Source organism: Phoxinus phoxinus (assembly GCF_949152265.1).
Source record: "Phoxinus phoxinus genome assembly, chromosome: 7".
Lineage (NCBI taxonomy): Eukaryota > Metazoa > Chordata > Actinopteri > Cypriniformes > Leuciscidae > Phoxinus > Phoxinus phoxinus.
This window is the reverse complement of record NC_136882.1, coordinates 2289885-2317039: the sequence shown is the minus strand read 5'-3', so window position 1 is coordinate 2317039 and position 27155 is coordinate 2289885. Positions and strand designations below refer to the sequence as shown.

At 44.4% G+C, this 27155-nt stretch overlaps 1 protein-coding gene across 2 annotated transcripts; it reads left to right on the top strand.

Moving 5' to 3' along the window:
• The first annotated feature begins 65 nt into the window (after positions 1–65).
• crfb2 (cytokine receptor family member b2) lies at positions 66–23180 on the top strand. Of its 2 annotated transcripts, none has more exons than XM_079619476.1 (7): positions 66–402; positions 5593–5725; positions 8764–8930; positions 10405–10553; positions 11609–11759; positions 14472–14581; positions 21536–23180. In XM_079619476.1, the coding sequence occupies exons 1-7, from the start codon at positions 354–356 to the stop codon at positions 22109–22111; spliced, it is 1335 nt and encodes a 444-aa protein (XP_079475602.1). In that variant the 5' UTR covers positions 66–353; the 3' UTR covers positions 22112–23180. The 2 variants fall into 2 exon arrangements, with proteins under 2 accessions (XP_079475602.1, XP_079475601.1); XM_079619475.1 differs by having other exon boundaries at positions 113–402; positions 14388–14581; positions 21536–22943.
• The last annotated feature ends 3975 nt before the right edge of the window (positions 23181–27155 follow it).

The following is a 27155-nucleotide window of genomic DNA, read 5'->3' as shown; positions in this document are numbered from 1 at the left end:
GTGGAGGTTACTTAAAACTATTACTAAAACTAACTGCACAAATAAGAACTGAGAAGCACGAGCCTGGAAGCGCGTGTCTCGCACTGAATGCTGCGCATGCGCTCTGACGTGCGGACAAACCACGCCCACCGTCAGACTTGTTCAAACATCAAGACAAAACCCGGAAATAGTACAAAAGAAAATGAAAGCGTCTGAATTCCACTCAACAACATTTTGTTTTACAATCTCAAAAGAACGCGTATAATGCTGCAGTGTTTAACCGGCGCTATGCGAGACAGTGGGGTCGAGGCTGTGGTGAATAAATCACGGGATGAGTAAAGACGGGACCGATGTAAATCTGACGGACTCGCGCGATGTCCGCAATAACACGAGCGCTGACCGCCGCTGTCCTGCTGCACACGGGTGAGTGCGACACCGTATCATCATGATGAACAATGACCCGTGCGCTCTTCCAGACAGCATATCACATCTGAAGAAGGGTTATTCCATGTCAACAAATAATAATATACTTCCCATGCGGATTTTTTATTCCATTAATACATGTGTTAATATCAAAACTTTTAAGCTATTCTTTATTTTGCTTCCATTTTACTAGGAATGTTTAATGCAAATTGTATATTTTTTTGGAGCATTAAGTTTTTGTACAAAAGAAGAACATACACACTTTTGTCGTGTTAACTGCCAGTATATCCCACCTTTTCACATCTCACATTAATAATCTTCATAAATTAGGCATCATTGGGAAGCTTAAACCCATCAGTTAACTCTTAAACTTCTTAAAATCATTAAAAAAAAAGAAAATGGTGTAAAAGAACTTGCTGTAAAGTAATGCATTTGAACTATTTTTGAGCTATATTCACTGTCCGTCGTGTGTGAATATTCATGCGTTTCTTGGATCACAGACACAGAGATGTTGTTTTAGATTTGATCTGTACTCTATGCACTTATGGGTTTAGTTGTGTTATGTTTGATATGATTCACAGCCATTGGTTTGCCTCTCGTTCATCCTCTTCTAGTAATGAGCCAGCTTGTGTTTGTTAAGCTTGTGTTTGACATTGAGGCTTTAAACCGGTGTTGTTTGGTAAGTTTGCCAGGATTAGTGTGTGGTGGCAGTGGCACGATCAGCATCTCGTGTGGTGAAGACGACAGAGAAGTGAAGAAACACACACACACACACACACACACACACACACACACACACACACACACGATAAGCATCTGGTGTGGTGAAGACAACAGAGAAATGAAGAAACACACACACACACACACACACACACACACACACACACACACACACACACACACACACACACACACACGATAAGCATCTGGTGTGGTGAAGACAACAGAGAAATGAAGAAACACACACACACACACACACACACACACACACACACACACACACGATCAGCATCTCGTGTGGTGAAGACGACAGGAACCTGAAGAGAAGTGAAGACACACACACACACACACACACACACACACACACACACACACACACACACACACACACCAGGCCTTCACTTCTAACACAGATGCAGTTCATGTGGCTGTTTGTACAAAAGTGTGTGTGTTTGCAGTATATTTATTTTCTAATGGGGAGACGTGAATTTCACACATGGGTCAACATGCAGTGAATTAATCAGGTGTTTTATTATCTTAATGGGGATATGATGGATTATGCATGTAATGAATAACAAAGAAATGACGTTTAGATTAATATATATATATGTGCTGGAATAACAATTTATTAATTTAATGTTTTATTTCTATAGGGATACAATAAACATAGATACCACTGTGACAACAGCCATCCAGCGCGTGTAGCTAAAGCTAATTAACAACAGTAATGGTGAATCACAGTGTTTGTAGCTAAAGCTAATTAACAACAGTAATGGGGAATCACAGTGTTTGTAGCTAAAGCTAATTAACAACAGTAATGGGGAATCACAGCGTTTGTAGCTAAAGCTAATTAACAACAGTAATGGGGAATCACAGTGTTTGTAGCTAAAGCTAATTAACAACAGTAATGGGGAATCACAGTGTTTGTAGCTAAAGCTAATTAACAACAGTAATGGGGAATCACAGTGTTTGTAGCTAACGCTAATTAACAACAGTAATGGGGAATCACAGTGTTTGTAGCTAAAGCTAATTAACAACAGTAATGGGGAATCACAGTGTTTGTAGCTAAAGCTAATTAACAACAGTAATGGGGAATCACAGTGTTTGTAGCTAACGCTAATCAACAACAGTAATGGGGAATCACAGTGTTTGTAGCTAACGCTAATTAACAACAGTAATGGGGAATCACAGTGTTTGTTGCTAACGCTAATTAACAACAGTAATGGGGAATCACAGCGTTTGTAGCTAACGCTAATTAACAACAGTAATGGGGAATCACAGTGTTTGTTGCTAACGCTAATTAACAACAGTAATGGGGAATCACAGTGTTTGTAGCTAAAGCTAATTAACAACAGTAATGGGGAATCACAGTGTTTGTTGCTAACGCTAATCAACAACAGTAATGGGGAATCACAGTGTTTGTAGCTAAAGCTAATTAACAACAGTAATGGGGAATCACAGTGTTTGTAGCTAAAGCTAATTAACAACAGTAATGGGGAATCACAGCGTGTGTAGCTAACGCTAATTAACAACAGTAATGGGGAATCACAGCGTGTGTAGCTAACGCTAATTAACAACAGTAATGGGGAATCACAGTGTTTGTAGCTAAAGCTAATTAACAACAGTAATGGGGAATCACAGTGTTTGTAGCTAACGCTAATTAACAACAGTAATGGTGAATCACAGTGTTTGTAGCTAACGCTAATTAACAACAGTAATGGGGAATCACAGTGTTTGTAGCTAAAGCTAATTAACAACAGTAATGGGGAATCACAGTGTTTGTAGCTAACGCTAATTAACAACAGTAATGGGGAATCACAGTGTTTGTAGCTAACGCTAATCAACAACAGTAATGGGGAATCACAGTGTTTGTAGCTAACGCTAATCAACAACAGTAATGGGGAATCACAGTGTTTGTAGCTAACGCTAATCAACAACAGTAATGGGGAATCACAGTGTTTGTAGCTAACGCTAATTAACAACAGTAATGGGGAATCACAGTGTCACTTGAGCTAATGGATTGTTTTTGAAAAAGGAGAGCTATATAAAATTAGCGACATTAACTCTTGTTTTCTGTAATCTACGGTCACGTTTCCTTTTACGTTCTACTTTTGACTTTTTTGGCGACGGTGTTTTCTTCTCCTGTGGCTTGGCATATGTATGGTCCATAATAACAATGCAATCCAGACTGTTAAACTCGCCGGTGCAGTTTCAAGCGCCTCTCGCTGCTCTGCACCTGTGCTTCTGCTGGGTTCGGCTGGCTCTGAACGAGAACGCGTTGTGGAAACGCTTAGTACTTTTTGTCCCTCTCTGCTATTATAGTTTTGCAAGATGGCGGAACTACATGGAAGCCTCCGTGGACCTACCCGTCCCATGTATATAAAGATAATAAATTCTTCCTTTATAAGGATAAGTCAGATAATTGTCCGAGGTATTTGTACACCATTGAGGACATCTTTATGAATAAAAATATTGATTTTAGATAATAAAATACCTAAAAAAGATACTTATTGTCCCTTTAAGATCTCCACTCTGGAGGGGGGTTTCACTTTTTTGCGTTTTTAAGCCCCAAAAACGCCGTCGCCGTGTAAACGAAAGGCACATCCGATAAAATATTTGTACGTTTTCACCCGCGAGCGTTCTGGTGTAAACGGCCTCAGTGTAGTTCACTTCCCGAACCTTCCCTGAGTCCCAGCCGCTGGGTTGAGGCGCGTCCCACTTCATCAAATGGACTAGAGGATGACCCTTGACCCTTGATGTTGGCCAGTTTGTCTGCGTCCCACTCCCCCCGTTACCCTCTGCTTCATTACTTACATTACATTCCCTCTGGATTAGTTTGATGCTTCATTCTACATGCCTATAGCTTGGGCTGTTGGAGAAAACATACAATTACACACACAAACACAATACCAATGCTGTAAAGTATGACTGTGCAACAAACATTCAGCGGTTAAATCTCACAATAATGAATATACACTCTAGAGTTGTGTGGGGGGGGATACATTCAGATCTGATCGTCACTATAATATGGTCTTATTAACCAAACCTTTTACAACTGTGCCCCAAAAGCTCACTCTGGGTCTCCTCAGACCACAAGACGTGTTTCCTCATGGGTTAGGAAGGCCAGATGTTGCTCTGGGATGTGTTGTTGAGTCAGAACAGGCTTGCGTCTCGGGTGGAGGACAGGACTCTCTTCATAACTCTGTCGGCCTCTTCACACACCAGCGCTCCTCCTGCACCCGGCGGGGACACACTGTGCCGTGACTCACTGTTGATCACGTCTCTGCTTTATTGCCTTGGGGAATGTGTTAGCCTCACTTGAGGAATGCCTTTCAACTGTGAGATGTTGAGTAATGCGTTTCGTGAGATCTCTGTGTCCATGGCTCTGGAAGTGGCACGAAACTAAGAAGATGTCAGGAAAATGTTTTCCATGATTTTCCAGGAAAATCTTATGTAAGGTTGGAAATAATTCAAGATTATTTCAAAGGAACAAAGACATTTTGCTTTTCACTCAGACATTGTCAGCACCAGTGCTGATAGTGATCTGGGCCTGTAGGCCGGAGGTTTGGGACAATATAGCGCGGCTTACACTTACACCGACAGCGGAGAGATTTATTTGAATGTTTCCCATGAGCTTGATGACAAGTTCATCCTCAACACGGACACATAACCCCACTCAGTTTACTTTATTAGATTGACGAGTACTTTATTATTACTTTGGATTTGGATTTCACACACTCATACACACACACACACACACACACACAAGGCCAAGTTCATGGTATGAAAAATGCTAGTTTTAGTTTTTTATTTATTTATTTTAATTACATTTTATGATCAAGTAGCTATCACTAGACATAATCGAAATAACCCGTAGTCTATTATTAAAACTCCTCTTTGATCACCAAAATTGTAACTCGACACCCTTGCCTCATTTAGTATGCGTGGTTCTATGAATATGCAAATGAGCCCCGCCTCCACTCACTCACTCACTCACTCAGAGATCCACTGGTGGACGATCACACGTTGATCTGATTGGTTACAAGGTAGTGTGTGACGTCAGAAACACCAGCGATTTCAAACCGTGTTTTTGAGACTGTCTTTGGTTCACTGCAGTTTTAAGCAGAAAATACTCAGCAATGCTGTCCACTTATGAACTTACACATGTGTGTTAAAGCAGATTAATAACACCACATACACACATAAACTACATTAAAAGCTGGATTTTGTCCACTTCAAGACATTTCTTCTCATCTAGCACCTTTTCCTCACGAGGTGTTCTTCAAACTTGAGCCAGGAACCCTGTGCAGAATTGAGAACTATTTTGAATAGTTGAAAAGAATACTTGTTTGATAACAAATGATTATGACATTTAGAAAAATGTTGTTATACAATAGAAAGCTTTAAAATCACTCAAAATTGAAAAGAGTATTTCATAACTTTCTCTAAAATGTTTGTCCCCCTCTGAAGCATTATGTGTGGCCGTCCCCGCCCCGGTGCATCTGGTCCTGTCCTCCCAGTGTTTCGTCCACTTGCTGTCCTGGGAAAAGGGTCCCGGCTCTCCTGATGGCGTCCACTTCTCCGTCAGAGTACTGGCACTCAGGTATAGTCAGACTCTCACTCACACACACACACACACACACACACACACACACACACACACACACACACAGCTGAACACTAGGGGTGTAGCGATACACCAATGCCTCGGTTGGGGTTGGGTTGGGTTGGGTTGGGTTGGGTTGGGTTGGGTTCGGGTTGGGTTGGGTTGGGTTCGGGTTGGGTTCGGTTCGGGTTGGGTTCGGTTCGGGTTCGGTTCGGTTGGGTTTGCTGTGGGGTTCCTGGCAGGGCACCAGCAAGAATAAAGAACACTATTCTCTTTTAACTTAAAAACAACAATAATTTAACTCATTAACTATCTTTTTACTGTATTGTTTATTAATCTTTGTTAATCTTAGTTAATAAAAATACAGCTGTTCATCCTTTATACATGTTACTTCACAGTGCATTAGTCTAACTCATGTTAACAACTTTTGATTTTAATAAGGCTACTAGTAAATGGTGAAATTAACATTAACAAAGATTAATAAATGCTGTAGAATGCAGTTCATTAATAGTTAATGTTAACTAATGTAGTTAATTAGAGTTTAATAAATTGAATTTTATTGTAAAGTATTACCGATTTGTTATACTCCGATTTAGACGTCTGGTGAGTTGTTGGATAGATCAGTTGTTTTATCCATTCATTAAATGGAATCGGTTCAAATGAGTCATTAGTGCGCGAATCGGAGTCATTAGCGGACGTGTACGCGGTGTGTGATTATCCCGGCAGTTTAGGACATTGCACAAGATTTGTCTCAACACAGTAAACATTTAATCACTGGAAAGTGATTAAACATTTATAGTATGTTTAATTTATAGTATGGATAGTGATTAAACAGTGATTAAACATTTATAGTATGTTTAATTTATAGTATGGATAGTGATTAAACAGTGATTAAACATTTAATCACTGTTTTTCAACCACCAAAGCACCAGCTCCGAACCAGTAAAAGTGGTTCTTAAGTAGCACCAAAACATTGCTGGGCTAGAAGTAAGAACCGCTTGTGTCAGGGGCTGGGGGCGGGGTTACCGTGACCAACCAGACGAACAGAAACTTGTGACCGCCATTTTTGAAATAGCTGCTAATCGAGCTAATAGCTGCTCGATTGTAATCTCCGTCTGTGCACGTTACGGCGAGCTGCACGAACGTGTTGGATTCGCCGTGTTTGGATGCCGATGTAGGTTCGCAAAGCCACGAGCATCAATAGTGACGCAACGAACGCCATTGTTGATGTAAGGCTTGTTCGAGATGCATCGGAGCGGCGCGGACCGATCAGAGCTCCGGGAGTGTGTGGAGAGATACGACTCCTTGTGCTTTTGGATCGCTGTCGCAGTGCTCTGATGTCATACGGCGATCGGTCTGCGAGAAGCCGAACCATCTCGAACAAGCCTGGTGTGTTTTTGTTTGGCGGTGCCGCACTAGCGTTGCTGGGCAACATGAGATGTATACACAGTGGCGTAAGATCTGGCTCTGTTGTGGCTCTCTAGCCTGTGGAAAGGCAAACCGGTTCTTAGAAGACCCGTCAGTAGAACCAACTCCGAACCGGCAATAGCTCTAGCTCTGACCCAGCACCTGCTTCTTGCTGGTGGAAAAGGGGTAATGGAGATGTGTGGGCCTTTCCCTAAAGTTCCCCAGTTACACGAGACCTGGAGATGTACTGCAGTCCCCGTCCTTGAGCCTGAGGGTCCATCCGTCACTGCGCATGAGACAGAACACAGGCTAACTCATGTGAAGAACAGACACTCGCAAAATAATCTTCCAGAAGGGGTTTTCCACAACAACTGTGTTTGGTTCCCCAAAGAAGCTTTCATTGCTCAGTTCTTTAAAGAATAATTATTTCTTAATGTGAAGAACATATGAACCTTTCATCTGAAGAACCTTTTTTCATGAGCGATTGCATGAATGATTCTTCACCGATGCCAATAAAGATGCGACTGTAAATCATACACATGCTGGTTAATAGCAGCGGTACAGCTTTAATAAAGGCTGGGAACCCTTTCCTCAAAGAATCTAGTTCCTTTCACTGAGCCAGATCAAAAAATGATTTAACGGTTATTATTCGGCTGTTGTCCACAATTTTGAGCGCTGCACGGATTTGGATGAGATAATAGATCATGATCTTTTATGAAGTTCCTTCACTTAAGGACATATTTAATGAGATTATGCCTGAAAAGGTTTTGGATTTTTTAGCATATGTTAATTAAAAAAATCTTGTATAATGACTTGCTGTTTTTGTTTGTTTTGTTTTTATTGTATTTATATGATATTTTATATTTTTGTAATTTAAATTTTGCCATGAAAATAGCTTTGAATGCTGATAAAATAATCCGAATCTAATAGATCATGACATAAACGAGGCTCTTGATCTTATTCCCATTTAAAATAAAATGTTTTTTTAAACCTTTCTTTCTATTATCTGATGATAATTCTGAAGGAAAGCATGTGGAGAGCCCAGATCTGACAGATGAACCACACACTCTTACATCAGTGCTGCTGGTAGTGCTCTGCATGTGTGATTCCAGCGTCCAGATTCATTCTGTGCAAAGCATACAGTTATATATAGTATATAGTATATATTACAGTAAACTTCATGCAACTGATCTGTGTTAGACTCTCATATCTGGTTCCATCCATGTAATAACTGCATGTCCACGAATAACTGTGTTTTTTAGGCTACACTGCTGGGTTATGATGAGCAATGCAGCCAAAATTACAATCAACCAGAGCTATAGAGATGTATGCAAAGGCATGAGACGGCAACTTTCCACGACCGTAATCCTGTAGCCACGGCGAGATTAGGATCCTGCAATCTAAAAAAAAAAAAAATGAGAAAACGACAGTGAGGACTCGATCCAAAGATGTCACACCGAAGATGATTTTGAACAGAGTGTGTCATTGGAATTTGGACACGAACATTCACCGTTCGACAAACCAGCGTTTTCCGAGTGTGTTGATCATGTTTGGAGGGACGCTTGTTCTAACTGTGAGTGTGTGTGTGTGTGTGTGTGTGTGTGTGTGTGTGTGTGTGTGTGTTGCAGCGGGACAGAAGTGCTGGTGAAGGAGTGTGAGAATGTGACGTCTCTGCGCTGTGACCTCACAGAAGCCTTATCCGATGCGGAGGAAACCTATTACGTCAGTGTGTTTGCTTCCCTCGGCACACACTCCTCGTCTTCCCACTGCCCCCCATTCAAGCCCATCCAGAACAGTAAGAGACTATCTTCATGAACACAGAAACATGGATACTGCACGTAGCAGCGATTGTGTTGGCTATCCTATGGCATCCATCTTATTTTTAACACAAGAGTGGACAGGCCATTTGTAATTCAGTGTGTCCAGGCTTTCGCGCTCATCCAGTTAGTTTAAGCTGTTCAAAACCATTATGTTGCTTGATATTACAAACTGATATTTCTTACCGTACGATTTTAACGTACTGTCATAATTATAAACACATTGGTTTACAGGACTTTATTCAGACACTGCTGAAAGCAAAAGTTCTCAAATTCAATTTCTTCAATTATGTCGGCACAATTTGTCATGTTTCATTGCGTTATCACAAATAAAACGATCGACTCCAATTGCACAACTACACAATATGCCTATAAAATACTTAAATACATTTTCAAATATTATTACAAATGTATTTAAGTAAATTTTCCTACCCTTACATTACGCTAAAAATAAGAACGTATACTTTCATTCTGTTTCATCTACTTCTCAGAAGTATACTTAACACTACACTGAAGCATACTTGACTTGTACTGACAGAAAGGTCTTAGTATATTTGGACTATTCATGTGTCACAATGATGGAGAATTCAAAAAGGTTTCAATATGTTTAACCGCTAGACTAGAGACACCAGAGCTAGCGGCAGACACCAGAAGCACTAGCCGAGGTCAGGCTGGTCCAGTCGGGGTAATGAGCGCTGATCGCCTGGATCTCACAACTCCGAAAACGTCAGATACATTTTTCAAATAGGGGCCATCTTTATAAATAAACCACAGATTTTAGCTTTAAACAGCTACATTCTCGCCTGAAACACTCTTAAAATTACATTTCGTGACACGATAACAGTAACGTTAGTATTTTGATGTTACGGGGGCGTTCTCCTCTGCCATTGACGCTTGCTGGTTGGTGCGAGATGCATTCTGGGATACCTGTCGGTCTCAAGTCCGCACAAGTCCCCTCTCGATGCATCCTCGGTAAAAGGCGGATCAGGAACACATCCGGGGATCTGAACTGGACTTGGCTAGATGTGAACTTTGAAGTGGACCAGTACTTGGGCAGCGACTGATGACGTTTCTCAGGAACACATATTGAGAAACGGCCACTGTCTCAGATGACGACATCACTTCCTGTCGGCCACCGTAACTTCTGTTGGGTGCAATTAACAACCTCACCACTAGACGCCGCTCAAATTTACACACTGCACCTTTAACTAGTAAACTCTCAGTACACCTATTAGTTCACTAGTAGTATAGTTGCAGTACACAAGAGCACTCAAAGATTACTTTTATACACTAAAAAGTGGACCAGTTTAGTCCCAATTAGCATTGAAACTACACTTACAAGTATGCTTTACAATATACTTGAACTGTCCTCTTGAACTGTATACTTGACGTTCGCTTATTGTGTGTGAGGGCAGCCGTGCTGTATAATGTGTTTCTTCATCTCTCCTGAAGCTACGCTGGAGCCGCCGCTGCTGTCCGTCGCCGCGTGTAACCGCTCGCTCTGTGTGAGTCTCCGAGCTCCTGCTGACAGACTGCACCGCGTCTACGACTCACACAGGTTTGACTATCGACTGGTGGTCAGCAGTGAAGACGGAGCGGAGGTGAGACCACACAAGTCTTTTCTTTCTTTCTTTTACAAGGACAGTCAATCTGTCAATCTAATCTGATGTCCTCTGGCAAGATGTTTTTAAAACCTTCAAAATAATAAATAAAATAAAAAAGTACAGTACGAGGACATCATAACTCCATAAAGACAGCAACAATGAACAGCACAACATCCGCACATAAACTCAGTAACGACCAGCATTTCCACACGATTAGCCACACTAGCATAGCAGGCGACACGCAGTCTTCAGTCGGTACATGTATAGACACGCAGGAAGAAACAATAAACCGACGTAAAACACAGCCAACTGTATATTAATCTCGATAAAATATTAGAGAGACAGTTACGGGTTAATAAAATGTCCCTAAATTGCATTTAGTCATTGAAAATATACCTGTGAAGTTCGATTAGATAATTTGATCAACTCTCTCGTTCGATGTCGTTCAGCAAAAAGAACGAATCTTTAGTCACGTGACTCATGTCATGCTGTTCATTTGAGTTGAAATGTTAAATATTCAAGTTCCCTGAAAACCTCCACCTATGCCATCTTTGATCTTATTCTGAATTACTCTCTGCGTTTCTAATACAAATGTCTTCCACAATCTTCGTTCTGATGATTTGTTCAGTTCATCGGGTTCGAACAGAGCTAGCAAACAAAAGGCTTTAAATATAATTCTTGGAATAATTTAGCAAACATCTTAAAGCTGACTTTGCCTCCATCACTAAACGAGTTTCTTTAACCGATGATGTGTTTTATCCTTTGGTAAACTGCGCTTGTGATCCTTGATTGTGTTTTTCTGTTTCGATGTGTATTTGTATGTTCAGGTTAGTGAAGCTGCTTTCTTGGCCAGGCCACTCTCGTAAAAGAGATTTTAATCTCAGTGAGTTTTTAATCTGGTTAGATAAAGAATTAATGAAAGTTACGGCAGATGTCAGTTTATGAGCGGCTCCTCACAGTCCAGGCCAGACAGCCGGCTCTTGCTAACGGTTGCGTGTGCATTACTGAATATCTGATGTGTTGTAATCGCTGCTGTTTGTGTTGACCGCTAGTTTGCAGTGGAGACTGAAGGGTTGAAGAACGTGACCCTTAAGGACCTGGCCCCTGGCCGAAGGTACTGTGTGAACGTCAGTATCGTGGGTCGTAAGACACCACACAGAGATGCAGTGTGTGCCGACGTCCCTCACACCGCGGACGTCTCAGGTATTCAGTTTTCTTCAGACTCCATTATTAGACTGATGTATTCAATATAATGGCCAAATAAAGTGTTTTTGTGCACAACTGTTTCTAAACTTAAAATTGTGTATTGGAGATATTGCACAAGATTGTCACCCAAACCCAGCTGAGGGGGGGGGGTGGGGTATATATAGTCGCTATACATATATTATAACATTAATATATGTATAATAATAAATAATACATTGATTATTTTAGGCTTAAAGTTGGCATGAAATCAAAATTGACCCTATTTACTTTGTTAGCGGATATTACTAGTCTTGTGGTGAACAATTAATCCGTGCAAGTTAATACACGGAAAAAAATTGTTTGCCGAAGTTATCTTTAATCAAAGTTTGAAAAGTTACTTCCGGGTCTGGAATGGTTCTTTTTCTGATGATGTAGGTTTGACGGATTGGGTTGGTTAATCGCTTAAAGCAGCCCTCAGTAAGATCGGGATTTCTTTGTTGTATCCTCGCGTTTTGCTCGGAGGTTTCTCTCTAGAGCTCCCCCCGCAGCTTCGGAATATATATTTGACAACAACTGTTAAAAACTCGCTGGCTATTCTCAGACACTAGAGGCTTAGTAGATCAACGACATCAAAGCAGATGGGAAACTCTTTGCAACGTCGTCTTCATTCGGGTTCCAACAGCGTGAGGGAGTGCAATAATGACAGCATTATAGCAGATTTATTTTTGCAGTAAAGCAATTCTTTACCTCGCGAGACTTGGGATCACACGATACTCCCAGACGAAGAGGCCAAAGTTGCAAACGCTGTTTTTCCGCTCACGGGCACCAGGGGGGTGCGAAACCACCACCATTCAACCCAAAATAAGTAATATAACCATTCCAGTGACTCCGAAGTTAATCATGTAAGGTAAAAAAGTTACTTAGTTCACCTTTAAAGGAGAACTCCGGTCAATTTTAACATTGAGCTCAATTTTTAGTAAATTTGGAGTGCTGTCAATACAGAGAACAACGACAAAAATCGGTGTTGCCTACACAGTGTTATCCTCTTTTTAAAATGTACACCCTATTGACTTGAATGGGGCAAGTTTTAAACTTAACCAGTTCTTAGTCTTATCATCTTTGATGTGTCATTACAAGTGCCCAGCCATGTTGAGTGATTCCTTCAGAGTGAACACGAGTGAATCTGACTGCAGTAGATGTGAAAGATATGAATAAAAATGATGTTATCAGCCATCGCAAATACCTGTATTTACTTCCTGTTTTCGGTGGAAGTCCAAAGTAGTCGATTGTCGAGTTCACGCGCGTGATCATAGTAACTAAACCTATGTGCGTGAACTCGACAATCGACTACTTTGGACTTCGACCGAAATGAGGATGTAAATACAGGTATTTGCGCTGGCTGACATAACATCATTTTTATTCATATCTTTCACATCTACTGCAGTCAGATTCACTCGTGTTCACTCTGAAGGAATCACTCAACATGGCTGGGCACTTGTAATGACACATCAAAGATGATAAGACTAAGAACTGGTTAAGTTTAAAACTTGCCCCATTCAAGTCAATAGGGTGTACATTTTAAAAAGAGGATAACACTGTGTAGGCAACACCGATTTTTGTCGTTGTTCTCTGTATTGACAGCACTCCAAATTTACTAAAAATTGAGCTCAATGTTAAAATTGACCGGAGTTCTCCTTTAACCACTCCCCTCAAACCGTTACTCTGCTGTGGGCGAGAGATGGAGAGGAGGAGCGCTGAAGTAAAACCCTCTGTTCAATATTCCCTTTCACTCGGAAATGCGTCACAACACTTGAGAAAAGTCGTTTGCAACTTCCGGTTCACACGGACTTTAACAGATCCTTAGCTACTTTATCACTGTAATTGCTAAATAAATCAAGCACAACATATAAATGTGTGTATATGTATATCTAGTATGTGTCAGGCAAAAACAAGAAGGATCGATCTAAATGCAGCAATATTATTTATTAATAACAAAAAACAAGAGAATCCAAACAGTAGCAAAAAGAGATAAAGCTGATGCTGTGTATACACCGTGAAAGATGATCAACAGAACAGGGAACAGGTGTGTAGCTATGGCTAAGGTAACCATGGCAACTAAGAATGAATGAGAACTAAGGCAAACCGGAACAGGGAAACCCTAAACTAAAACACAAAGAAACGTAGGGTATGTTTACAGTGATGCACTAAACACTACAAGTGGAAAACTTTTCCTTTGCATTTTTCCCGTACATATGACAATGTTGTCAATGATCCCCGTTCACACAAATCCATGAAAACGACTAAAATCGCTGTATTCTGCTGCCAGGCCAGTAGATGGCGATGAAACCTGTTAAAGAAAAACCACGCTCCTATAGACTGAACACGTAATACACGTCTCCGTTTTCGCAAAATTACGTTTTTGTAGTTTACACGAACACGATAACGATTTTGAAAGGGTAACTAAACCCCTGGTCAGAGCCTGACTCCACCCACTGGCAATATTTGAAAAATGCTGGAAAAGTGGGCGGAGCCCAGTGGAGGGGGGGGGCGTGCACCTGAGACGTATCTCTCTGTAGGCAAGGGCGGGGTTAGCTGGGACTGTTACTGACGTGTGTGTGTGTGTGTGTGTGTGTGTGTGTGTTTCAGATGTAGTGATCTCTGTGGTCCTGTGTCTGCTGACGCTGCTGTTACTGATGTGTGTGTGTGTGTGTGTGTGTGTGTGTGTTTCAGATGTAGTGATCTCTGTGGTCCTGTGTCTGCTGACGCTGCTGTTACTGATGTGTTCTCCGAGACTGATCTCTCGCTGCTTCTGTCTGAAACCACCGCTTCCAGCTGTCCTGGTGAGAGCAACACACTGTTAATGATGCCAGCGATGTTTGATTTGATGAAGTGATGCAGGAGAGTAATACCTGGACTCGGATCGACGGTCTGGATCTGTGTTCTCTGTGGGATCATACACATGCACAGATACAGTGGGGAGAACAAGTATTTGATACACTGCCAATTTTGCAGGTTTTCCCACTTACAAAGCATGTAGAGGTCTGTAATGTTTATCATAGGTACACTTCAACTGTGATCGACGGAATCTAAAACAAAAATCCAGAAAATCAATTGTATAATTTTTTAATAATTAATTAGCATTTTATTGCATGACATAAGTATTTGATACATCAGAAAAGCAGAACTTAATATTTGGTACAGAAACCTTTGTTTGCAGTTACAGAGATCATGCGTGTCCTGTAGTTCTGGACCAGGTTTGCACACACTGGGGATTGTGGCCCACTCCTCCATACACACCTTCTCCAGATCCTCCAGGTTTGCACACACTGGGGATTCTGGCCCACTCCTCCACACACACCTTCTCCAGATCCTCCAGGTTTGCACACACTGGGGATTGTGGCCCACTCCTCCACACACACCTTCTCCAGATCCTCCAGGTTTGCACACACTGGGGATTCTGGCCCACTCCTCCACACACACCTTCTCCAGATCCTTCAGGTTTGCACACACTGGGGATTGTGGCCCACTCCTCCACACACACCTTCTCCAGATCCTCCAGGTTTGCACACACTGGGGATTCTGGCCCACTCCTCCACACACACCTTCTCCAGATCCTTCAGGTTTGCACACACTGGGGATTGTGGCCCACTCCTCCACACACACCTTCTCCAGATCCTCCAGGTTTGCACACACTGGGGATTGTGGCCCACTCCTCCACACACACCTTCTCCAGATCCTCCAGGTTTGCACACACTGGGGATTGTGGCCCACTCCTCCACACACACCTTCTCCAGATCCTCCAGGTTTGCACACACTGGGGATTGTGGCCCACTCCTCCATACACACCTTCTCCAGATCCTTCAGGTTTGCACACACTGGGGATTGTGGCCCACTCCTCCACACACACCTTCTCCAGATCCTCCAGGTTTGCACACACTGGGGATTGTGGCCCACTCCTCCACACACACCTTCTCCAGATCCTCCAGGTTTGCACACACTGGGGATTGTGGCCCACTCCTCCACACACACCTTCTCCAGATCCTCCAGGTTTGCACACACTGGGGATTCTGGCCCACTCCTCCATACACACCTTCTCCAGATCCTCCAGGTTTGCACACACTGGGGATTCTGGCCCACTCCTCCACACACACCTTCTCCAGATCCTCCAGGTTTGCACACACTGGGGATTCTGGCCCACTCCTCCACACACACCTTCTCCAGATCCTTCAGGTTTGCACACACTGGGGATTGTGGCCCACTCCTCCACACACACCTTCTCCAGATCCTCCAGGTTTGCACACACTGGGGATTATGGCCCACTCCTCCATGCACACCTTCTCCAGATCCTTCAGGTTTGCACACACTGGGGATTGTGGCCCACTCCTCCACACACACCTTCTCCTGATCCTTCAGGTTTGCACACACTGGGGATTGTGGCCCACTCCTCCACACACACCTTCTCCAGATCCTTCAGGTTTGCACACACTGGGGATTGTGGCCCACTCCTCCACACACACCTTCTCCAGATCCTCCAGGTTTGCACACACTGGGATTGTGGCCCACTCCTCCACACACACCTTCTCCAGATCCTTCAGGTTTGCACACACTGGGGATTCTGGCCCACTCCTCCACACACACCTTCTCCAGATCCTTCAGGTTTGCACACACTGGGGATTCTGGCCCACTCCTCCACACACACCTTCTCCAGATCCTTCAGGTTTGCACACACTGGGGATTCTGGCCCACTCCTCCACACACACCTTCTCCAGATCCTCCAGGTTTGCACACACTGGGGATTCTGGCCCACTCCTCCACACACACCTTCTCCAGATCCTCCAGGTTTGCACACACTGGGGATTGTGGCCCACTCCTTCACACACACCTTCTCCAGATCCTTCAGGTTTGCACACACTGGGGATTCTGGCCCACTCCTCCATACACACCTTCTCCAGATCCTTCAGGTTTGCACACACTGGGGATTGTGGCCCACTCCTCCACACACACCTTCTCCAGATCCTCCAGGTTTGCACACACTGGGGATTCTGGCCCACTCCTCCACACACACCTTCTCCAGATCCTCCAGGTTTGCACACACTGGGGATTGTGGCCCACTCCTCCACACACACCTTCTCCAGATCCTCCAGGTTTGCACACACTGGGGATTCTGGCCCACTCCTCCACACACACCTTCTCCAGATCCTTCAGGTTTGCACACACTGGGGATTGTGGCCCACTCCTCCACACACACCTTCTCCAGATCCTCCAGGTTTGCACACACTGGGGATTCTGGCCCACTCCTCCACACACACCTTCTCCAGATCCTTCAGGTTTGCACACACTGGGGATTGTGGCCCACTCCTCCACACACACCTTCTCCAGATCCTCCAGGTTTGCACACACTGGGGATTGTGGCCCACTCCTCCACACACACCTTCTCCAGATCCTCCAGGTTTGCACACACTGGGGATTGTGGCCCACTCCTCCACACACACCTTCTCCAGATCCTCCAGGTTTGCACACACTGGGGATTGTGGCCCACTCCTCCATACACACCTTCTCCAGATCCTTCAGGTTTGCACACACTGGGGATTGTGGCCCACTCCTCCACACACACCTTCTCCAGATCCTCCAGGTTTGCACACACTGGGGATTGTGGCCCACTCCTCCACACACACCTTCTCCAGATCCTCCAGGTTTGCACACACTGGGGATTGTGGCCCACTCCTCCACACACACCTTCTCCAGATCCTCCAGGTTTGCACACACTGGGGATTCTGGCCCACTCCTCCATACACACCTTCTCCAGATCCTCCAGGTTTGCACACACTGGGGATTCTGGCCCACTCCTCCACACACACCTTCTCCAGATCCTCCAGGTTTGCACACACTGGGGATTCTGGCCCACTCCTCCACACACACCTTCTCCAGATCCTTCAGGTTTGCACACACTGGGGATTGTGGCCCACTCCTCCACACACACCTTCTCCAGATCCTCCAGGTTTGCACACACTGGGGATTATGGCCCACTCCTCCATGCACACCTTCTCCAGATCCTTCAGGTTTGCACACACTGGGGATTGTGGCCCACTCCTCCACACACACCTTCTCCTGATCCTTCAGGTTTGCACACACTGGGGATTGTGGCCCACTCCTCCACACACACCTTCTCCAGATCCTTCAGGTTTGCACACACTGGGGATTGTGGCCCACTCCTCCACACACACCTTCTCCAGATCCTCCAGGTTTGCACACACTGGGATTGTGGCCCACTCCTCCACACACACCTTCTCCAGATCCTTCAGGTTTGCACACACTGGGGATTCTGGCCCACTCCTCCACACACACCTTCTCCAGATCCTTCAGGTTTGCACACACTGGGGATTCTGGCCCACTCCTCCACACACACCTTCTCCAGATCCTTCAGGTTTGCACACACTGGGGATTCTGGCCCACTCCTCCACACACACCTTCTCCAGATCCTCCAGGTTTGCACACACTGGGGATTCTGGCCCACTCCTCCACACACACCTTCTCCAGATCCTCCAGGTTTGCACACACTGGGGATTGTGGCCCACTCCTTCACACACACCTTCTCCAGATCCTTCAGGTTTGCACACACTGGGGATTCTGGCCCACTCCTCCATACACACCTTCTCCAGATCCTTCAGGTTTGCACACACTGGGGATTCTGGCCCACTCCTCCACACACACCTTCTCCAGATCCTTCAGGTTTGCACACACTGGGGATTGTGGCCCACTCCTCCACACACACCTTCTCCAGATCCTTCAGGTTTGCACACACTGGGGATTGTGGCCCACTCCTCCACACACACCTTCTCCAGATCCTCCAGGTTTGCACACACTGGGATTGTGGCCCACTCCTCCACACACACCTTCTCCAGATCCTCCAGGTTTGCACACACTGGGGATTCTGGCCCACTCCTCCACACACACCTTCTCCAGATCCTTCAGGTTTGCACACACTGGGGATTCTGGCCCACTCCTCCACACACACCTTCTCCAGATCCTCCAGGTTTGCACACACTGGGGATTCTGGCCCACTCCTCCACACACACCTTCTCCAGATCCTCCAGGTTTGCACACACTGGGGATTGTGGCCCACTCCTTCACACACACCTTCTCCAGATCCTTCAGGTTTGCACACACTGGGGATTCTGGCCCACTCCTCCACACACACCTTCTCCAGATCCTTCAGGTTTGCACACACTGGGGATTCTGGCCCACTCCTCCACACACACCTTCTCCAGATCCTTCAGGTTTGCACACACTGGGGATTCTGGCCCACTCCTCCACACACACCTTCTCCAGATCCTTCAGGTTTGCACACACTGGGGATTCTGGCCCACTCCTCCATACACACCTTCTCCAGATCCTTCAGGTTTGCACACACTGGGGATTCTGGCCCACTCCTCCACACACACCTTCTCCAGATCCTTCAGGTTTCGTGGCTGTCGCAATACGGACTCTTAGCTCCTCAAAGATCTTCTACTGGGTTCAGGTCTGGAGACTGGCTAGGCCACTCCAGGACCTCGAGATGCTTTTTACGGAGCCACTCCTCAGTTGCCCTGGCTGTGTGTTTTGGGTCGTTGTCCTGCTGGGAGACCCATCGACCCGTCTTCAGTGCTCTTAATGAGGGAAGGAGGTTGTTGGCCAAGATCTGGCGATACACGGCCCCATCCATCCTCCCCTCAGTACGCTGCAGTCATCCGGTCCCCTGTGCAGAAGAGCATCCCCAGAGAATGATGTTTCCACCTCCATGCTTCACGGTTGGGATGGTGTTCTTGGGGTTGTACTCATCCTTCTTCTTCCTCCAAACACGGCCGGCGAGTGGAGCTTAGACCAAAAAGCTCTATTTTTGTCTCATCAGACCACATGATCTTCTCCCATTCCTCCTGTGGATCATCCAGATGGTCATTGGCAGACTTCAGACAGCCTGGACATGCGCTGGCTTGAGCAGGGGGACCTTGCGTGCGTTGCAGGAGTTTAATCCATGACGGCGTAGTGTGTTACTAATGGTTTTCTGTGAGACTGTGGTCCCAGCTCTCTTCAGGTAATTGACCAGGTCCTGCCGTGTAGTTCTGGGCTGACCCCTCACCTTCCTCATGATCACTGATGCCCCACGAGGTGAGATCTTGCATGGTGCCCCAGATCGAGGGAGATTGACCGTCATCTTGAACTTCTTCCATTTTCGAATAATTGCGCCAACAGTTGTTGCCTTCTCACCAGGCTGATGCCTATTGTCCTGTAGCCCATCCCAGCCTTGTGCAGGTCTACAGTTTATCCCTGATGTCCTCACACAGCTCTCTGGTCTCGGCCATTGTGGAGAGGGTGGAGTCTGTTTGATTGAGTGTGTGGACAGGAGTCTGTTTGATTGAGTGTGTGGACAGGTGTCTGTTTGATTGAGTGTGTGGACAGGTGTCTGTTTGATTGTGTGGACAGGTGTCTGTTTGATTGTGTGGACAGGTGTCTGTTTGATTGAGTGTGTGGACAGGTGTCTGTTTGATTAAGTGTGTGGACAGGTGTCAGTTTGATTGAGTGTGTGGACAGGTGTCTGTTTGATTGTGTGGACAGGTGTCTGTTTGATTGAGTGTGTGGACGGGTGTCTGTTTGATTGAGTGTGTGGACGGGTGTCTGTTTGATTGAGTGTGTGGACAGGTGTCTGTTTGATTGAGTGTGTGGACAGGTGTCTGTTTGATTGAGTGTGTGGACAGGTGTCTGTTTGATTGAGTGTGTGGACAGGAGTCTGTTTGATTGAGTGTGTGGACAGGTGTCTGTTTGATTGAGTGTGTGGACAGGAGTCTGTTTGATTGAGTGTGTGGACAGGTGTCTGTTTGATTGAGTGTGTGGACAGGTGTCTGTTTGATTGAGTGTGTGGACAGGTGTCTGTTTGATTGAGTGTGTGGACAGGTGTCTGTTTGATTGAGTGTGTGGACAGGTGTCTGTTTGATTGAGTGTGTGGACAGGTGTCTGTTTGATTGAGTGTGTGGACAGGTGTCTGTTTGATTGAGTGTGTGGACAGGTGTCTGTTTGATTGAGTGTGTGGACAGGTGTCTTTTATACAGGTAATGAGTTGAGAACAGGGGCAGTTAATACAGGTAATGAGTGGAGAATAGGAGGGCTTCTTAAAGAAAAACTAACAGGTCTGCGAGAGCCCGAATTCTTACTGGTTGGTAGGTAATCAAATACTTATGTCATGCAATAAATTGTTAATTAATTATTTAAAAATCATACATTGTGATTTTCTGGATTTTTGTTTTAGATTCCGTCTCTCACAGTTGAAGAGTACCTATGATCAAAATTACAGACCTCTATATTCTAACGATATTCTAATGATACTCTACTAATACTCTACTGATATTCTAACGATACTCTACTAATACTCTACTGATATTCTAACGATACTCTACTAATACTTACTGATATTTTAATGATACTCTACTGATATTCTAAAAATACTCTACTAATACTACTGATATTACAACAATACTCTAATGATACTCTAATGATATTACAACAATACTCTAATGATACTCTACTGATATTCTACTGAGAGTTAGTTGACATGTAGTTGCAAAGTTACTTATAGTTAGTAGAATATATAAATGGGACTATCGAAATAAAGTCTAACCCTTTAAATAAATGGGAAACCTTGTTGGTTGAACCAGTTTTAAGTCAAAAGTTCTTATTTAAATTATTATTATTTTTTTACAGTGCACAAAACCTCTCCCACAATCCTCCTCTCATCTGTATAACTAATGGCTGTTGTTTTCCAGAGCTCGATCGAGAGCGGGAATAAAGTTCTCCTCTTCACTCCCGCTGAACTCATCAACACACTCTTTGAGGACAGAGACTCGCTCCAGAAGACGAGAAGCGGCGAGGAGGAGGACGAGGAGGAGGAGGTGGAGAGTGTGAGATACGAGAGAATAGTGGCACACTATCTGGACGCTCGAGGTTCCTCTCTGCTCATTTTCCCAGTGTCGTCCAGCTGTGGTTCCAGTGGCGATGATCCCGCGAGCCTCAGCTCCTCCACACACGCTCAGAGTCTGATTGTGTTTGAGGACGGCCACGAGCCGCCCGCTCCTCCTCAGGGAACGAGTCCGCTCCAGCGCTCCAGCATCGCTCTGCACACACACGAGGACGACGTGGAGAGCGCTACTGATGTGAACCTGTTCTCAGTGACCATACGAGGAGTTTCTGCTGAACCACACGAAGCCTGCAGTATTATAGACGAGCTGGGGTTATACCCTCAGAACCTGTTACTGACGGACCCACAGTCACACAACTCCACTGGGATACACATTTCAGAGGAAGACGAGGACGAATGTTCAGGGTACTTGAGTCGAAACTAGACTGCTGGGAAATTAACTAAATCCTCCGCATTATTTGAGAGTAGACGTGAGAATATTAAAGTTCACGCAAGCATATAAAAAAGATTTATGTATTTTTATACGGTATTGATTTTTTTATTTTTTTTTATTGAATTTTTTAGTCTTGTTTTAAATATGCATTTCATTCTGATGGAGATGATGACATGCAAACATTATTCTTATTCCTGGCTGAGGAACAGAAAGTGTTTATCACAAACATCATTTCATATTCATTTATTTAGTCATTTTTCCATTACTCTTGGATATGTTTAGGTCTCAAGGACCGTTCACACCATAGACAATAAATATAAAGTGTAAATAATTGTTCTAATTCTTTGAGAACTGAGGAGTTCACATCACAACTATAACTATGACGACACAGAGGAATCACACAATTTCTTTCCAGCCGCCAAGGTCACGGGTTCGATTCCCAGGGAGAGCAAGAACTCATAAGAATGTAAATGTGGACCTTGAAATGCAATGTACGTCACTTTGGATAGAAATGTCTGCCAAATATGTAAATGTAAAAAGCACATATTTTTATAGTTCTGGTTATTGGTGTGACCGGGTATTAAATCTTGTGCTGCTGTTCATTACAATTAAACATGAACTAAAAATTGACAATTCTTATTTTGTATTGAAAATATACATAGAGCAAATCGTGTAACTGTAAACTGCTATATTGTGTACTGTCGGCATTATCACACACTTCTGTCAGGCTGTTCTGAAACTGTGTGTATTGTGAAAGGCTGTACAGATAACACTGACATGTCTTGTGCACAGAAGTGTAACATTAAACACCTTTACCATGTGTGACCGCAAATCTCTTGACATCAGGAATGTCATCTCCACCAACATCTGCAACACAAGCACAAGTGCAGACTGAGGACTTGTAGAGGACAAGCGTAAAGCAGTTCACCTGCAGAATAAACACCAACAAGCAGCGGGATTATAGGTTTTCACGTACAACACTAGCCATTAATCTTGGGTCGTGCATCTTTTCCCGTGTGTGTGTGTGTGTGTGTGAGAGAGAGAGAGAGGGAAGCTGATCACATGGCAATGACTCATGCTCATGCTGCTTAAGCAACAGATTTAACACACACTCGCTGTTGAGAGTCATGAAAATGAATTATCTGTGACGATTCTCTGACCTCTGAATTAGTTCATATTTTATTACTGACTTTGTTCTTGTCTTTAAAGATGTTTGAACTTAAAATAAGTTGGGCTTGAAGTTTTTAGTCAAGAACTAAGACTTTTCACTGGTGTCTCAAATGTTAGTCTTTGTGAAGATCTATTTTAAAGAATACACTTGAGACGTCTGTGTTCGAGCAACAACTTCTCTTTACTTCTGCAAAATGTGTGCTAGAACATTTCCCAAAATTCATATTAGCCACCGTTAGCTACAGTCTCTATCGTTTCAAAAGGCAAAATTGCAAGCATTTAATACATCAGTCTTGTAACAAGTATCAACTTTATTAAAATACAATCTCACATGGGTCAAATCTACGATGGCTGGCACATACATATTATTTGTTCCACTCAATTATGCCGTAAAAACACTATATTTTATTGTAATAAGGAGATGTTATGTCGTTAAAACATCATATGTTGTAATAACGGCACAGCATCTCAATATTTACATTTATTCATTTAGCAGACGCTTTTATCCAAAGCAACTTACAAATGAGAAACAATAGAAGCAATTAAACTAGCAGTAGGACAACAGTATGTAAGTGCTATAACCCTTCACAGTACAATCCAAGTTTTTTTTTTTTTTTTTTTTTAGAATAGAAAAGAAAGTGTTAGTAGTACTGGATCAAGTGCTGCCGAAAAAGATACGTCTTCAGCAGTTTCTTAAAGATGTCTCCGGACTCGGCTGCTCTGGCTCAGTTAGGCAGATCATTCCACCAGCAGGGAACAGTTATGGTAAAGGTCCGAGAGAGAGATTTCGTGCCTCTTTGAGATGGCACTACAAGACGCCGCTCGCTTGCAGAGCGCAAGTTTCTGGATGGCACATAAGTCTGTAGTAATGAGTTCAGGTACAGGGGAGCAGTGCCAGTGGTTGTTCTGTAGGCAAACGTCAGTGACTTGAATTTGATGCGAGCGGCAACCAGCAACCAGTGCAATTTTGTGAGGAGAGGAGTGACGTGTGCTCTCTTCGGCTCGTGTAAGACCACTCTAGCTGCAGCTCCTGGATCAGTTGCAGAGGTTTGACAGTGCAAGCTGGGAGACCAGCCAGGAGAGCATTACAATAGTCCAGTCTGGATAGAACAAGTGCCAGAACAAGGAGTTGTGTAGCATGCTCTGATAGGAAGGGCCTGATCCTTCGGATGTTGTACAAGGCAAATCTGCATGACCGGGCAGTGCTAGCGATGTGGTCTGTGAAATTCAATTGGTCATCAATTACAACTCCAAGGTTCCTGGCTGATCTTGATGGAGTTATGGATGACGAGCCTAGCTGAATGGTGAAGTTGTGATTAAGTGCTGGGTTAGCCGGGATTACAAGTAGCTCTGTCTTCGCAAGGTTTAGTTGAAGGTGGTGGTCCTTCATCCAGCCAGAAATGTCTGTCAGGCAGGCTGAGATGCGAGTGGCTACCGTCAGATCATCAGGCTGGAATGAGAGGTAGAGTTGTGTGTCATCAGCGTAGCAGAGGTAGGAAAAGCCATTTTTCTGAATCACAGATCCTAGTGATGTCATGTAGATTGAGAAGAGAAGTGGTCCAAGCACTGAGCCCTGAGGCACACCAGTAGCTAGATGTTGGGTCTTAGACACCTCACCCCTCCACGACACCCTAAAGGACCTACCCGAGAGATAAGACTTGAACCACTGGAGTGCAGTTCCTGAGATGCCCTTCATCTTTAGGATTGACAGGAGGATCTGGTGGTTAACTGTGTCAAAGGCAGCAGACAGATCCAGCAGGATGAGAACTGAGGACTTGGAAGCTGCTCTTGCCAGTCTCAGAGCTTCAATTACTGAGAGCAGAGCAGTCTCAGTTGAGTTTCCGCTTTTGAAGCCAGACTGATTGTTGTCCAAGAGGTTGTTCTGCGTAAGAAAGGAGGAGATCTGGTTGAAAAAAACTCGTTCAAGTGTTTTTGCGACGAATGGAAGAAGGGATACCGGTCTGTAATTTTCTAGATGTGCTGGATTTAGAGTGGGTTTCTTAAACAGTGGGGTTACCCGAGCCTGCTTGAAAGCTGTGGGAAATGTGCCAGTGTGAAGAGAGGTGTTCATGATGTGTGTGAGTGTGGGTATAACAGAGGAAGAAATAGCTTGAAGTAGGTTAGTGGGAATAGGATCAAGCGGACAGGTAGTAGGGCGATTGGAAAGGAGGAGTTTGGAGACTTCGGTCTCTGAAAGCAAGGAGAAAGAGGGTAGGATGTGTGTGTTAGCTGGTAAACTGCGGGTGTTAATTTGTGGATTAGTAAATTGGCCGCTGATGGTGGTAGTTTTGTTTATGAAGAATGTGGCAAAATCATCAGCTGTTAGGGTTGATGAAGGAGGAGGAGGAGGAGGGTTAAGAAGGGAGGAGAAGGTTTTGAAAAGCATGCGAGAGTCAGAAGAATTGTTAATTTTGTTGTGATAGTAAGTCATTTTAGCAGTAGATATGTTAGCAGAGAAGGAAGAGAGGAGGGATTGATAAAGACCAAGGTCAGAATGATCTTTGGATTTGCGCCACTTCCTCTCTGCACCCCTGAGTTTAGCACGATGTTCACGGAGAACATCAGATAACCAGGGGGTAGAGGGAGTGGCGCGGGCTGGCCTGGAGGAAAGGGGGCAGAAGTTGTCCTAGCAGGATGTTAGAGTGGAGAAAAGAGTATCAGTTGCACTGTTAGTATCTAGTGCTGAGAGCTGGTCTGGTGGTGGAAGTGTGGATGAGACCAAAGAGGATAGACGAGAGGGTGAGTGAGCGTAGGTTCCGCCAAAAGGTGACCTGTGGAGGAGTGCGTGTTGTGTTCTGAGGCAGGTTGAGGTTGAGAGTGAGGAGGAAGTGATCTGAGGTGTGCAGTGGAGTGACTAGAGTATGGTCAGTGGAGCAGTAGCGTGTGTAAATAAGGGTTCAATTTGTTACCTGATTTGTGAGTAGCCGCAGTCGATACTCGTTTGAGATCGAATGAGGCAAGCAGAGTGTGGAAATCAGCAGCTTGAGGTTTTTCAAGATGGATGTTGAAGTCTCCAAGAACTATGAGAGGAGTGCCATCCTCGGGGAAGGATGAGAGTAGCACATCAAGCTCCTCTAAGAAACTGCCAAGCTGACCTGGGGGACGATATATAACTGCACAATGAATTTTAATAGGACTAGTGATGGTAATAGAATGGGATTCAAATGAGTTGTTGTTACACAAAGGTGGTAAAGTATTAAATTTCCAATCGTTTGAGATGAGCAGACCGGTACCTCCACCCCTTCCAGTCAGACGAGGGGTGTGTGAGAAAGTGAAGTTAGCGGAGAGCGGTGTGGCAGTGTCCTCTGGTTTGATCCAGGTCTCAAACAGGGCCAGAAGGCTGAGACCTGAATGACTAGAAATAGATGTAATGAAGTCAGCTTTGTTAACTGCGGACTGGCAATTCCAGAGACCAATAGGAAAAGAGAAGATAGTACTAGAAGACATGGGAAGGGTACGCAGGTTGTTAGGATTGTGCCGCCTCCGACGTGTGACATTGGATTTACGAATGTTAGTAATAGTAGGGATTGTAAAACACATGGTGTAAGAGCTCACAAACAGAAAGATCAGTTGAAAGTTGAGTAGAAGAGAGAGAGGAAACAACAAGATGATAAAACAAACAGCGAGAAATTAATACTCAAGTGCCTTGCCAGTGTCCTTGCTCGGTGTAGTCGCACAGGTAGAGTCGTTGGTCTTTACACTCTTCGGTCTTCACGCGATGAGGGCTTCACGCCGCCGCGGTGCACTAAACCTATTTATACACGCCTAACACCTGATTGTTGAATACAGCTGGCCACTCCCCGCAGCGAAACTCAAGTCACGACCCAAACAAATGCCACGTGCGCTCGCGTTTTGCCCGAGTAAA